This window comes from Dipodomys spectabilis, unplaced genomic scaffold (genome assembly GCF_019054845.1).
Source record: "Dipodomys spectabilis isolate Male_0828 unplaced genomic scaffold, ASM1905484v1 ptg000002l, whole genome shotgun sequence".
Classification (NCBI taxonomy): Eukaryota; Metazoa; Chordata; class Mammalia; order Rodentia; family Heteromyidae; genus Dipodomys; species Dipodomys spectabilis.
In genome coordinates, this window is record NW_024870679.1 from 17,267,567 (window position 1) to 17,283,241 (window position 15,675).

At 36.0% G+C, this 15,675-nt stretch overlaps 1 protein-coding gene across 5 annotated transcripts in view; it reads left to right on the forward strand.

Annotated features, from left to right (window-relative positions):
* Znf644 (zinc finger protein 644) overlaps positions 1-15,675 on the forward strand; it is a 78,594-nt gene that overhangs the window by 10,809 nt on the left and 52,110 nt on the right. For all 5 annotated transcript variants that reach the window (XM_042674948.1, XM_042674969.1, XM_042674961.1 and 2 more), the window contains exon 2: positions 15,013-15,073. In XM_042674948.1, the coding sequence (XP_042530882.1) occupies positions 15,030-15,073 (44 nt within the window). In that variant the 5' untranslated portion in view covers positions 15,013-15,029. The remainder of the gene's footprint in view (positions 1-15,012; positions 15,074-15,675) is intronic.

Sequence of the window (15,675 nt, forward strand, 5' to 3'; positions counted from 1 at the left end):
GGAATAGGATATGGCTCCTTTTCCAAGGAACTGATACTGTTAAGAAATAACTTGAACACTAAATTACAATACATTTGAGGTATTGAACTGACATAGGATATAATATGAATGCTTTTTTGTAAGAATGGATTAATAAAGCTTGGCAAAAATAAGTTTACATAAAAGTTAAGGGGCATGAATTGCGTGGAAAGAAGAGACTTAAAAGAGTAAAATAGAATAAAGGAGATGTTAAAAAAATACCATGTTTAGGGTTGGATTTGTAGAGTGTAAGCATTTTCCTTTGTCTATTTTAAGTGAATATAATTAAAAAAGAAACTTGATAATCAAGTGCCATGAACTGGAGTGATCTAGAGTTTGGATCAGAAATTTGGAATAAAGAATTCTACTGATTGTTATTGACCCCATAGCTACATGAAGAAATGTGATGAGTAGTTAGAGACAGGATGCTTGGAGAAGAGACTGAGAAGAAAGCCACTTGAGATCATCTTGGTGTTTGGGGGAAGGTATAGCAAGAGATAAGATGGTTAGTTTTAAAATAAGTCATGTGAAGTATTGTGGCTCCTGTTTGTAAAGCAGAGCCAAAATTAAAATTAAAACAATGTTACTATCTTTCGGTATTCACAATAAAGATGGTTGGAGATAGGGCTTGCTTGAGTTATAAATACTGAGGCACTTCTGCCTTATTCATAAAAAACTTAACTGACGAGCTTTTTTCCTGATATGTTTGTTTTGAAACTAAAAATCAATAGTTATGCTACAATTGAGGTATTTTGAAGTAAAAAAAAATTGAGATAAGCATTGAGCATATAATATATATATATATTTGTCGTGTGGCTTGAACTCGGCCTGGGTGCTGTCCCTCAGCTCTTCAGCTGAAGGCTAGTGCTCTACCACTTGAGCTACAGCGCCATTTCCGGTTTTCTAGTGGTTTATTGGAGATAGGAGTCTCACGGTCTTTCCTGCCCGGGCTGGCTTTGAACCATGATCCTCAGATCTCAGCCACCTGAGTAGCTAGGATTACAGGCGTGAGCCACTGGCGCTCGGCAAGAGCATATAATTTTTTAAATTTAAGTTTAATATTTGCTGATCTTGGGGCTTGAACTCAAGGTCTGGTGCTGTCCTTGAGCCTCTTTTGTGTTCAAGGCTAGTGCTCTACCGCTTGAGCCACAGTTTTGGGGTGGTTAATTGGAGATGAGTCTCACGGGGACTTTTCTGCTTCAACTGGCTTTGAACCGTGATCCTCAAAATCTCATCTTCCTGAAAAGCTAGGATTACAAGTGTGAGTCACCAGTGCATGTATTGTATTTTTTTTATGAATAAAGACCATCCTTCAAATAGATAAGACAAATATAAATAGTGACAACAGTAATTAATTTAAATCTATTTCTTCTTTTTAAAAGTTAAAAACATGGGACAGCAATTTGGAAGTTGAGTTTTAATTGAGTTGTTAGTAATATGTTAGTCTTAATACATTTACATTTTAGCCATTCTTGCAGTTAATGTAGGTCTGTCTGCAGTTAGTAAAGATGTTAAGAGTGAGTTTCTGTGAACCTGGTAAAATAGAGGGGCATGACCATGAAGCAAGTCAGCTAAAGTAATAGAATAGATTGCCCCCTACTGTCACTGGCAATTAGAAATATGACCCATAGCTCTGAAATTTGGGGTTTCTGTATCAGTAGAGTGGTGAAAAGTAGAGGCATCCGACAACTACGGTTCCCTGAATTAGTGGTATGGGTATAGAAGATTTCCTGAAGGCCTTGCTCAGACTATCCCAAGTTTATAATTCCCACTCAGGTCCTTGCTGACTTTGCCTTGCATACCAACTGTGACATGCAACCATTATTTTAAAGATAGCAATGAGGACTTGATACATCTAAACTGATAACTATTCATTTAAACATAGTGGGTTTAATAGCCATCTAATTGCTATCAACTTCTCACTAGAATGCTTTTTTAAAAGGAAGAAAAAGGGGCCAGGTGCTGGTGGCTCACTTGTAATCCTAGCTACTCAGGAGGCTGAGCTCCGAGGATCAAGGTTCGAAGCCTGTTGGGCACTAAAGTCCACAAGACTATTATCTCCAATTAACTACCAAACAAAGACAGAAGTGGAGCTGTGGCTCAAGTGATAAAGTACTTACCTTGAGCAAAAAATACCTCAGGGACAACGTTCAAGCCCCAGGACCAGCACAACAACAACAGCAACAAAGAAAAGAAAGAAAAAGGAAAAACCAAAAAGGCAGAGTCTCAAGGACAAAGAAAAGAAGAGTCATCACAGAAGGAAAACCTAAGTAGTAGGGAAATAAGTAGTAGTAACTAACTTTGTAGAAAAAGCTGACTTGTACTATCAGTAGAATGCTTAGAATTGGTTTAAGATTATTCTTGTTTGAAATTTGAGTTACTTCAGAAATTGGTGAAGGAGTGCTTTAAAAAGAATTGCCTGAAAGTGTATATAACAAGTATCAGTTGTGGGGCTAGGAAAAGGTTTCTTACCTTGTTCTCATGTGTTCAACTGTAGGACCTCTTGTGAACACTAGGCATAGTTCAGGTTAAGGAACCCACCATCAGCGAGAACTGGACAGAAATTTATGTGTTAAACTGGAAATTAACTCCAACCGATTCTGCTCCCAGTTCTGAGAATCTTGGCTGTCAGGATCCTGCCCCCTGAGGTGAGCTTGGAAAACTCTCAAAGCAGACTGATTGAGGAGATAAGGAACAAAACAAAACAAAACCCTATCAGTAACTTGAGGATTTATCAAGTAAGTGGCTTAGATTTCTCATACTGTGGTGACATGTACTCCCCAACAATCTCTAAGTATGGTACAGTTTCTTCTCTTTAAAATTTTTATTAGCTTCTATTAGTTGTATGGAGGACATGTCATTGTTCTTTCTCCACATGTTTATACTGTATTCCAGTCAATCTCACTTCCTCTGTCACACTCCCTTGTCCCCATCTTCTCCTCTCCCCAAGCTAGCATTCCCCAGTAATTTTCCTTGATTCTTTTCATAGTTTCTAAAGCAATTTTTTATATCATTACCCCACTCTAACTTTGAGAATATTTGAGGAATAAGCCCAAAATGAGAGAAGGAAGTAGAAACATAACAGTAAAACTAAACTTCGTTAAATGAGGTCTTTGGGAGTATACTACAAGAAAAGCAGTGCTTATAGACAAGAGCTCTTAAAAATTTATGATAGAAGGAAATTTAGATTTCTTTTTTACAAAATTCTTTTGGTCCTGGTTCAAAGGCTTTGAACTCAGGGCCTGGATGCTGTCCCTGAGCTGTTGTACTCAAGGCTAGCACTTTACCACTTGAGCCATACCTCCACTTCTGACTTTTTGGTGGTTAATTGAAGATAAGAGTCTCACAGATTTGTTGCTTGGGTTGGCTTTGAACCTTAATCCTCAGATCTCAGCTAAAGATTAAGTAGCATGAGCCACCAGGTGCCTTCTTGGTAAATAGTCTTAATAGGTTGAGAAATAAGGCTGAAAAAGATCTTCCATAGAGGACAAAAAAAGAAAGATGGTAAGCTGGGCATGCCTATAATCCTAGGTACTCCTAGGAGGCTGAGATCTGAGGATCATAGTTCAAACCCAGACCAGGTAGGAAAGCCCACGAGACTTACCTCCAATGAACCAACCACCAGAAAACTGAAGTGGTGCTGGGACAGTGCTTAGACTCCAAGCTCAAGCCCCATGACAGATTAAAAAAAAAAAAAGTAAAAAGGGAGAAATATAAGAAAATCAAAACACACTTGTAAGTCCAACATATGAAAAGTAAAATTTCGGAATAAAGGAAAAATCCTACAATCCCTTAAGTGTGATTATAAATCAGTATTGAAAAGTAATCAGTAGTGAGATTGTGCCTTTGAATCCTGGGGGAAAGTTATTTTCAAGCCATTCTAGAATAACTCTCCTAAGTTGTTAAATATGGGAATTTATATAAAAATGGAAAGTTTGCAGTGGAATATTAAATGCCCTGGGTCTCAGGAAGTTAATAAAGTTATAGGCTTTAATCAAAGTGGCCAAGTAAATGCAAAGATGAAAGATCCCAGAGACTGGATTCCATACAAGTGGTGACTGGAGATTTCCCAGGAAGATGGTGAGGGTGATCCAAAGATGGTAATGCTGCATTATGAAGAGTAAACAGTGCAGAAGATTGGGACAGGAGGACACATGGATTTAGAGGCCTTGTGGGTGGGGAGGAAGGGGAGTACAGAGTTAGTATTCTATAGCTGAAATGGTTGGAACCAGAAATGTTGCAGATTTCAGAATTTTTTGGATTTTGAAGTATTTAGAGTTTCCACTTGAGCAACAGATGTTCAAAACACTTTAGATTTGAGGTTTTTGGATTAACATGTATGTAGAGGATTTTTATGATTTAACTTACATGGGTTATTTGTAAATTTCTTCTAATAGTTCCCTGATTTTGGTATGGGAGTAACATGTGGCCATTGAATTGTCACTGCTCAATTAGCTTTGTGGTTAACTGATGATTGGATGGATTTGTAAAGTGCTTGAGACCAGTGAGTTCCCAGTCTTTGTTGAGGATCTTTGGTTACTTAAACACCTAGGAAGTTTACAATTCTCCATACTCTGCTTATTCATAGCTTCACAGCCCTTGATGAGCACTTAGAGGTCTCCTCGGGTCTTTTTTCCTGGACAAATGCAGAGCCCAGCACATAAATTGGTCTTCTAGATTTGTATTTACAGACTCATGCTAGATTCATGTTTGCATTCTCATGTTAGATGTTAGAATTTGAGATTCTCATGCTGAGTCATGTTTGCATGTTTACACTTTCTTGGACTCATGCCTTGGTCATTGTTGTGTTAGCTTTCTGTTGCCTTCAAATTGATAGTTTTCAGTATTTTGGTCACTATTAGGATCAGTGGTAGTATTGATAATTACCTATTAAGCTATTATGGAAATTATTGAAGGCTATGTTAAATTAGCATGTTTGGATTGATAGGTGGATATCATAATGTTAGAATGATATATCTACCTCTTGGTCTGAATTTTTAATGTAATTGCTTCATTCCTAAATATGTTCTCTTGGCTTTGTGGCAAAAATGGCCAGTTGCTACTCAGACCTTATTAGCTATTGTTTTGGCTGAAGACAGTTCTCAGTAGTTTTTGCTGAGCATTTGAGATCTTCCATGTGGTATGCTAAATTCCTATCTGTGAAGCAATTTCTATTGCAAGGAAGACAAGATATTCTGATTATCCTAGGGTTCATTTATTTTTCACTCCATCTAAGATCCTAGAACCAGTGCTGCTTTAATAGTTGAGTAAGAATTTTCCAGGAAAATCACGGTTCCACTAACAAAAATAGAGGGAACAATAGGAAAATAGGAAATTGCTGTATAGCAGTTTTCATAGATTTGGGGGGAACCCTAAAGTTTTAGTATATGGCTTAATTCTATCTAGGAACAAATTTGCACCAAAAATGAAAAGAATGACAATACCTGAAAAAATGATTTTGCCCAATTTGCATATATTTCTGAGTTTGAAAGACTTATAACAAAATGTAGTGTTTGATAAAAATTAAGTTGTTGGGCACTGGTGGCTTATGCCTGTAACTCTGGCTATTCAGTAGGTTGAGATCTGAGAATCTTGGTTCACAGACAGCAGCGGCAGGAAATTGGGTCAAGTCACTTTACATCCTTTTACAGTGATGGATAACCTTTAGGGACAGCACCCCCAGTCCCTGAGTTCCACAGCACCCCCAGTCCCTGAGTTCCAGCCCCAGAACTGGTACCAAAAACAAAACAAAAGAATAAAAAGAATGTGATAAGATTTTCTTTTTTTTAAATTTTTTTAAAGATTTTCTTACTTTTGAAAGCCTGAGTAATATTCCATCATTTGCATATAGTACTACATTTCCCTCATCCATTTATCCATTGATGAACAGTTGGATTTCCTCTGTATTGTTGATACTGTAAATAAAGCTGCTGTAATCCTACTCAGAGGACTGAGGATCCAGAGGACTGTGGTTCAAAACAATCTGGGTACAAAAGTCCTGAAGACTATCTTCAAAATAGCAAAGGGGGAGGGAAGGGATAGTGGGAAAATAACAAAAGAATGGGTAACAGTGTTTGACAACAAATGTATTCATTACCTTACTCATGTAACTGTAACCCTTCTTGTACAGCATCTTTACAAGAAAATAAAATTTAAATAAAAACTCTTGAAATTCACCATTAAAAAAAACCAAACTAGCAAAAAGCTAGACTGGAGGAGTGCCAGTTGAACAAGGAAACCAAACACAAGCATGAGGCCATGAATTCAACCTGGTACAAGGGTGGGGTTGGGGTTGGGGGGTGGCTAGGGGTGAGGGAAGAGGGAACACATGATAATTATATTAAATATTTGGAACTTCCATATTGTCTTCCAGAGGGGTTACACCATTCTATATCCTAACTGACAATGCACCAAGGTTTCTAGTTTCTGTATAACCTACCAACACTTCATCTTCTACTGTGTGTGTGTGTGTGTGTGTGTGTGTGTGTGAGGGAGAGAGAGAGAGAGAGAGAGAGAGTCTGTGTGTCTGTGTGTGCATATACTTCATAGTGGTCATTCTAATAGTTGTGAGGCATTGTGGTTTTGATTTGTTGTTCTCTAGCCATGGGTGAGGCAGAACATCTTTAGATAATGCTAATTGCATACTCACCTATAGAACTTTTAAAATTTGCCTTGTTTTATTTTATACTTGTCTTTGGAGAATTGTTCTAAAATCTAAAATTGTTTTGGAAGTTTCTTAGTTTTAAAATTAGGTTATTTGTTTTTTGTGGTTGAATATGAGACCCTAATAATGTTGTATACTAACTCCTTATCAGACACATGGTTTACAAATATTTTTTTCCGTTCCATAAGTTGTCATTTTACTCTGTTGACTATTTCCATTGATGTTCAGAAGTTTTAAAGTTTGATATAGTTCTATTTGTTAGTATTGTCTTTTGTTGTCCTTTGGTATCATATCCAGGAATTCTTTTCCCTTATGTTTTTTTCTAGGAGGTTTTAGGTCCCTTGAAATGAATTTAAGGATGGGTTTTCCTATTCATGAGGAAACTCTCATGGGATTTGGATAGTCATTACATTGATCTGTAGATTGCTTTGACATCTTGAGATGGACAACTATATTAAGTCTTTGAATCCTTGAATGTAGGATATATCTGTTTTTTCATGTCTTTATTTCAGTACATAAATTTTTGTAGTACAAATATTTCACTTTCTTGGGTTAAATCCTAAGTACTTTATTTTTATTGGATGCTATTTTAAATTAATTATTTCCTTTTTTCTGGATTGGTCATTTTTGTTGCATTTTTGTTCTGTTTTAATTCATTTCTTTAACTGTTTCTTGTGTGGACTATTTAGGATTTTCTTCATGTACGATTATATCATTTGTAAACATAATTTTATTTTCTCCTTTCCAAATTGTGAATGCCAAATTGTGGTTAGAACTTTTAGTATTGTTTTTAATTGAAATGGTTAGTGGGCATTTTTACCTTTTTCTTTTCATAGAAGAAAATCTTTCTTTTGCCTTTGAATATATAAAAATAAATGAATATATGTTTGCCTAACTTGTGGGCCTTTCATTATGTTAAAGTTATTTCCTTTTATTTTTACAGTGTTAAGTGGTTTAACGATAAAATGGTGTTATATTTTGTCATTTTTTGTGTGCATCAGCAGATAGTGATGGGATTTATTTTTCCCCTTCATATTATTAATGGACTGATGATGTTGATTGCTTTTGTATGTTGAATTATCCTTGCCTTACTGGAGTAAGACCCTCTTGGCTACTGTGTATAATCCTTTTAAAATGCTGATAGATTTGTTTTGTTGATTGTTTTTGAGGATTTTTGCATCATTTATCAAAGACACTGAACCATAGTTTTCTTCTTGTAGGTTTTTTTTTCCTGTTTGATTTTGTAGTCAGAATGATGTTAATCTCATAGAATTAATTTGAAGTATTTCTTTAATTCTTTGGAAGAATTTGAAGGTGCTTAGTGTAATTCTTTGTATTTGATAGAATTCTCTGTAGAAACCATTTAGTCCTGGGTATTTGTTAGGAAGGGTTATTGTTTGTTTTTGTGTTATCACATCCAATTTCCTTTGATTATTCGGTTGTTCAGTTTAATTTATTAATTTTATGATTCAGTTTTGGTAGTTTTATGTTGTTAGGAATATATCCATTTTGTTTAGGTTTTCCAAATTGGTGATGTTTACTTGTTCATAACATTCTCATATATTTTTGGCATTGGTTATAGTGTTCCCTCTTTCATTTCTGATTTTAGTTGTCTTCTTCATTTTCTAAAGGTTTGTCAATTTGTTTGTTTGTGGGGCCTGAACTCTGGGCCTGTTCGCTGTCCTTCAGCAGTTCAGCTCAAGGCTAGCGCTCTATCACTTGAGCCACAGCGCCACTTCCGGTTTTTTTCTTTTTGGCTTATGTGGTGCTGAGGAATCGAACCCAGGGCCTCATTGAGCCACCTTCCCAGCCGGGGTTTGTCAATTTGGTTTATCATTTTTATTTATATGTGCCTTAATCTTTGTCCTTTCCTTTCTTGTGCTAACTTTTGGTTTAATTCTTTTTCTGGTTTTTTGAAATGTAAGCTTAGGTTGTTGATTTGAGTTGGCTTCTATTTCAATGTAAGCTTTTAGTACTGCTTTTGTTGTATACCACAAACTTTGGTATATTATTTAATTTTCATTTGTACTCATCTATTTTCTAAATTCTCAAGTATTTTTATTTCCTGGCCCACTATTTTTGTTAAGAATGAACTGTTTGGCCATATGTTGTGGTACATTAGTATAATCCCAGCATTAAGGAGATGGAGGCAGGAAGATCATGAGTTTGAAGCCTGCTTGTACTACATGGTGAGAATTTGACTCAACCCCTACTCTCTTATCTTTAAAAAAAAATAAAAGTGAGGTGTTTAATTTCTACATGCATATGAAATTCTTAAATTAACTCTGAAGCCTGTTCTGAAATGTCAGTTTAATTTTCTAAAATACTTTTATCTCTTCAGTGTATTTAAGAAAATTAAAAGGCATTACCCTTAAACATTGTAAATTTACAGAAAATTTGAGGACAATTTAATGTTCTTATGTTTCCTTATTTTTCCTCAATGCTATTATTTTACATTATTATGGTACATTTGTTACAATTAGTGAACTAGTGCTGCCAAAGTACTATTAACTACTACCATAGTTGATTCAGATTTCCTTAGTAGAGAATGTGTGTGTGTGCGCGCGTGTGCACGGGTGTATGTGCACACAAGTATGCTGTGCTACCAGGGTTTGAATTTAGAATCTTTCACTTGCTGGGCTAGCTTGCTCCACTATACTCTATCACTTGAGCCACATCAGTCCAGCTCTTCGCTGATTAATTTGGAGATTTCATCTCCAAATTTTCTGCCAAGGCTGTCTTTGAACCTCACACCTTCATTCAGATCTCAACCTTTTGAGTATCTGGTATTACAGTTTTGAACCACTAGCACCTGGCCTAGATTTCTTTAGTGGTTCTTTTTTTATTTTATTTTTTCAATTTAGCGTCCTTTTTTTGTTCCATGATAGCATTTCCATTTCATTTTTTTCCTCCTGCTCCTCATGACTTTGTTTCGATGACCGTAACACTATTTTTAAAATACAATTTTATTATTATTAGGGTGTTGAACAGAGGGTTAATCATTTCATAAGTAATGAGTACAATCCTTTATGGACAGTGTCACCCCTTCCTTTGCTTTTCCCCAGTTTCCCCATCCTGTCCCTGCCCACAAGTTGAATAGTTCATTTCTCACATAGAATATATTGAATCCCATGACTGCATTTGTTCACCCTTCCTCCCTCCCTCTCTGAGTCTTTTGTCCACCTTAAAAAGACAAACTCAAAAACCACATTTCCATTTCCTGAAATTTGTTTCAGTAAATAGTATAGTTCAGATATATTGTAGTACTTAATTGGAACTTGTCTGTTGTTTTCATGATAGACTTAAAATCCCACTAAGGCAAAACCAGCTGACCAGCTGTTTTTGCGTGTTCTCTTTTCTGGGACCCCTTCGTAGTGATTACTTAGCTTCCAGTTATACTTTTAAGGTATGTATTTAAAAGTACTTTCTATCAAACTTCCTTTAAGATCTTCAAAAAATATGTTTTAGAGGGAATGGGTGACATAATTCAAAAAGAAATGTATTCATTATCTGGCATGTAACTGTAGCCCCTCTGTATATACCTTTATAATACAAAAAATTAAAATTAAAATAAAAAAATACATTTTAGCTGGGCACCAGTGGCCCATACCTGGAATCCTACCTACTCAGGATCTGAGATCTGAGGATCGTTGTTACAAGGCAACTTGGGCAGGAAAGTTTGTGTGACTCTTATCTCCCAATTAGCTACCAAAATAGCCAAAAGTGGAGCTGTGGTTCAAGTGGTAGAGCTCTAGCTTTGAGCAAAAAAGCATGAAGAGAGACTATCCAGGCCCTGAGTTCAAGCTCCAGTACTGTCCCCTTCCCCTCACCCCCCACCCCCCAAAAAAAGCTGAAAGATAACAGGTTGGTAATGGTGTGGAGAAAAGGGTAGTCCTATGAACTGGTGGTAGAAATGTAATTAATAGTCATTATGAAAAACAACATGGGATAGAATTACCAATATGATTCAGGAATCCCACTTCTGGATATATTTCCAGAAGAATTGGAGTAGGTATGCCTGCAACCCTGTGTTCCTGTAGCAGTGTTTACAATAAGTCATGAAAGCAGCCCAACTGCCTATCTTTAGATATTTAGGTAAAGAAAGTGTATATGTGCAAAACGAAATACTGTTATGGTTAAGAAGGAGATAACATCTGAGATAACACTGTATAACTTATGAAGAATCTTAGCCAGGTGCCAGTGGCTCATAGTGCAATCCTAGCTACTCAGGAGGATTGGGATTCTAAGCCACCTGGAGCAGAAAAGTCTGTGAGATTCTTATCTCCAATTAAACACCAGAAAAAATGGAAGTGGCACTATGGCTCAAAGTGGTAGAGTGCTAGCGCTGGGTGAAAAAGCTCAGGGACAGCGCCCAAGCCCTGAGTTCAAGCTCAGTGGAGAGGATTGTTTACCTTAGTTTAACTAGAGACAAGCAATGGAACTGTGTGATTAAAGGGTATGAAATGTCATTAGGAGAAAGAAGCTTGCATAGTCTGTTACACAGAATGGCACCAGTAACAAATAATGTATTGCATATTTCAAAAATGATCAGAGGGGCTGGGAAGGTGGCTCAATGGTAGAGTGCAAGATCAGAGTAGGGCCTGGCTTAAGTGGAGGAACATTTGCCTAAAATGCTAATAATAATAGATCTTAAATGCTTTCTCTCTCTCTCTCTTTCTTACTCTGTCTCTCTCTCACACACACACACACTCACACAACACAGCCTGTGAAGTGATAAATTTCTTAATTACACCACAATATAAATCCTTTACATTTTACCCTATATATGTGTAATTATTTGTTAATTAAAAAATTAAAAAATTTTAGATGTGCTGGCTTGGTTTTTGGTGGATAAATATAGTTGCATTTCCTCAGATTTTGAGGTATAATCATGAGCAGAGCAAGATAAAAAAGCAATTGAAGTTGCAGTTTGTAATGTGTGTATGTGGTGCTTGTATATATTTTTATGTTTTGGTGTACATAGCAAAAATTACCATTGTAAGGAATTTAGGTGTATAGTGAAATACATTTATGTGGCTGTGTAACCGTGTTAGGTCCTTTGTGTACTACTCTGTTCAGACTTCCATACTAAAGTGCCCCAGTATATAGTCTGAAACAACAGAAATTTCTTCATAGTTCTGAGGTAGGAATTTCATGAAAATGTGCAGATTTTTTCTCCTGAGGCCTCTCTCCTCGAAGATAGCCTTTCTTCCTCCTGAGGCCTCTCTCCTGGAAGATAGCCTTTCTTCCTTGTATGCCTGCCATTAGGACACAAGTGAGATTATAGCCTCATCCTATGACCTCATCGAATTTGTTTGCCTCCTGAAATGTCCTTTCTCTGAGTACTGTTAAATTTAGTTTGGCTCCAATATATGAATTTTAGAGGGAGGAATATAGTTGTTCAGTTCACTATACATTTTATGTAGAGATGCTATTAATTCATTTCCTTGAGAACTTGAAGTCTAAAATAGTAATTTTTACAGGACCAAAATTCACGACTATTCTTCCTCTGGAGGCATTCCTTTTTCTTCATCCTACTAGCTGCTGGTATTTCTGACTTTGGCCATATCTTTCCAGTCTTTGAGACCAGCATTTTCAGATCTTTATCAATTGTCCTCATTGCCTTCTGTTTTATGTGTAGTCAGATTTCCTGTTACTTTCTTACAAGGGTATGTGTGCTTGCATTTAGGGCCCACCCAGATAATCCAGGTTAATCTTTTCCTCTCAGATTTTATTAATTGTATTTGCAAAAACCTCTCCATCCCCCATGTAGAATTCAGGAATTAGGATGTAAATATCTTTGTTGGGCCTTTTTTTTTTTTTTTTTTCTTTTTGGGTTGGCTTGGGCGCTGTCCCTGACCTCTTCAGCTCAAGGCGAGTGTTCTACCCCTTGAACCACAGCACCACTTCCGGCTTTCTAGTGGTTAATTGGAGGTAAGAGTCTCACAGACTTTTCTGCCTGGGCTGGCTTTGAACTGTGATCCTCATATCTCAGCCTCCTCAGTAGCTAGGATTACAGGCATGAGCCACCAGTGCCTGGCAGGCCATTTCTTTTGGCTTATCATACTTAACAGTAGACTTGCTGCAACCGGGGCTTCAACTCAGCGGGGTGTTGTTGCTTAGCTTTTTTTCCCTCAAGGCTGGCTTGCTACCACTTGAGCCACAGTTCCACTTCCAGGTTTTTGCTGGTTAATTGGAGATATAAGTCTCACAGAGTTGTTTGACCTGATAACTTAGCCTCCTGAGTAACTAGAATTACAGGTCTGAGGTACCAGTACCCAGCTAAATCATTAACATTAGTACTAAAATAATATTTGTCGGGGCTGGGAAGGTGGCTCAGTGGTAGAGCGCTTGCCTTGCATGCATGAGGCCCTGGGTTCGATTCCTCAGCACCACATAAGCAAAAAGAAAAAAGCCGGAAGTGGCGCTGTGGCTCAAGTGGTAGAGCACTAGCCTTGAGCTGAAGAGCTGAGGGACAGCACCCAGGCCCAGAGTTCAGGCCCCACGACCAGACCCAAAAAAAAAAATAATATTTGTCTTTCTTCCATTTTCTTTGTAAGGCTAGTACTTAAATTAGTGTAGGTTTTCTTGTTCACAATTTTTTTTTTCAGGATTGGAAATGTTTAGGGAAAAATCTTGGTACTAATAATCAGAACAATTTTTCATTCACTCAACAGACCATTGCACTGGTCTGATTTTTGTCAGATTTTATTTATGAAATAACCAGATATTTCAAGGTTTTTCAGTTCTTAAAGATGTAAATTAAGTAGCCTGTGTTTTGCTTGACTTCTATATTCCAAATACATTTTTGGATACAAAAGAAAATTTAAATTTTTTAATTTACCTCACATGTGCTGAAATGAAACAAATGAAAGTTCTTGTCCACAGTGTCTGCAATATAGTTTAGAAAATACACGATAAAACCAATGACTTCAGATTTAGTTTTATATAGTAACTTAACACATACTTTTTACACAGTTGAAGGAAATAAGGCTCTACCAGAGTGACTGATATAAAATATTGAAGGAATATTACAGTATTATAATCATGTAAATAAAAAGGCATTATCAAAAGTAAAGAGATAGGTAGATATGACTTGCCATGTGGAAAGATATGAAAGCTGGGAGCCATAGCTATGGGAAGTGCAGTACAGTTTAGTGTGGTGTAAACATTCAATGAATGAGAAAATGCTGATGGGTGTGTTCAAGATGACCATTGTAAAATGATTACTTATAGTTTGGAAAGGACAGATTTGAGATGATAGTGTAAGTTTTAAAAGTTATATATAGTATAAGTTTTAAAGCTTAAACTAGGCTGAGAATTGAAGTAATTATAGTGGTGCCATTTTGTAAACATAAAAATTTCAGAATAATAGGCTGACCAATAAGAGATAATGTAGTTTTGGGGATAAGATGTAGTGATTTTTCAGAATTTGAAATGTGGTAGTATAAGGTTTTTGACAACATTTTCAGTAGATTATTGAAGGAGTTATATACACTAGATTGAAGATTAAATCAAAGCAAGAAAGCATCAAAATGTTATCTCTAGAATAATGATACTTAGCATTTTGTAAGTTCTTAGTGTTAGATATTACTATTACTACTAGTAGTAGTCATTGTATAGTCTTTTAGGCCACTCATGTTTTGTCTTCAGTTTTTGTATATTTATGGTATGAAATAAAATTTTAATTAGATGAACATTGACTTAGAAGTAACTTTTATTAATAAATATAATAAGCCTTTTCTATTCATGGGTTGTGGCCATATTAAACATGTATAGACTTGTTGATTTCTAAACAATATAACACCTTATTTACATAATATTTGCATTGTATTAGTACTATAGTCAATCTATAGATGGTATATAAGTATATAGAGAAAGCTTATCTGGAAAAACATGCTGTTTTGTATAAGGGTCTTTTCCACCTGTGGATTTGTGGGTTTTTGAAACAACTTCCCACAGATGTTAACTATTGTCATTGCCAAATAGTAAAATTAATAAAAAGAAGTTACTTTAAAATTTTAAAAAGAGAACTACAATGTTAGTATTTTTAAATAAAGCAAAGGAAGTTGTTGTGACAGTTTTAAATGAGATCTACAATGTTTCTCGTTTAAATATAGTATTGTTCCTTAAAAAAATGATACTGGGGTTAGCAATAGTTTCCTGAAAGTTAAAATGGTCATAGCTTAGTTGAATATTTTCTCAGTTGTTTTATCAAGAAAGTATTTGACTTGTAAATTGTACACTAAAAGAATAGTGTGTTTGTAACTGTAAGAATTCATACCTGAAACTAAAAACTAAATGATGGATTTTTACATATGTTTTTTCAGGCTTGATTTAATTTCGGATGAGATTGTTCTTGCAGCGAGATGTTAATAAGACAAAATCTAGGTAAGTAGAAGACTATTTTGTTGAATATCACAAGGTAGAAATAAACTTAGGGTTTTTTTTGGTAAACTTATGTTTTAGACATGTGACTTCAAGTTTAGAGTTAAAGATTTAGTAAAAGTTTTAGTGTGAATTAGCGTTTTGATAAAGTTGCTTTGATAGAAGTAAAAAAAAAATAACTCCATGAGATTCCTTTTATGTTGAGTTATTTATAACATAAAAGTTTCTTTTCTTTTTTTTTTTTTTTTTTTGGTTGGTGGTGGGGCCTGAACTCTGGGCCTGTGCGCTGTCCCCCAGCTCTTCAGCTCAAGGTTAGTGCTCTACCACTTGAGCCACAGCGCCACCTCCGGCTTTTTCTGCTTATGTGGTGCTGAGGAACTGAACCCAGGGCCTCATGCATGCAAGGCAAGCACTCTACCACTGAGCTGCCTTCCTAGCCCTAACATACAAATTTCTAACGACTAGTATGTAACTAGTTGATGTAACTGAACTCACCAGTTTAGTACAAGATATGTGGGACTGTTTCATTGTTCTCCTAAGTTGATGCATTATATGAGCACTCTTCACTTTTATGATTTTTACTTCTATGTTCTGTTAACAAAATT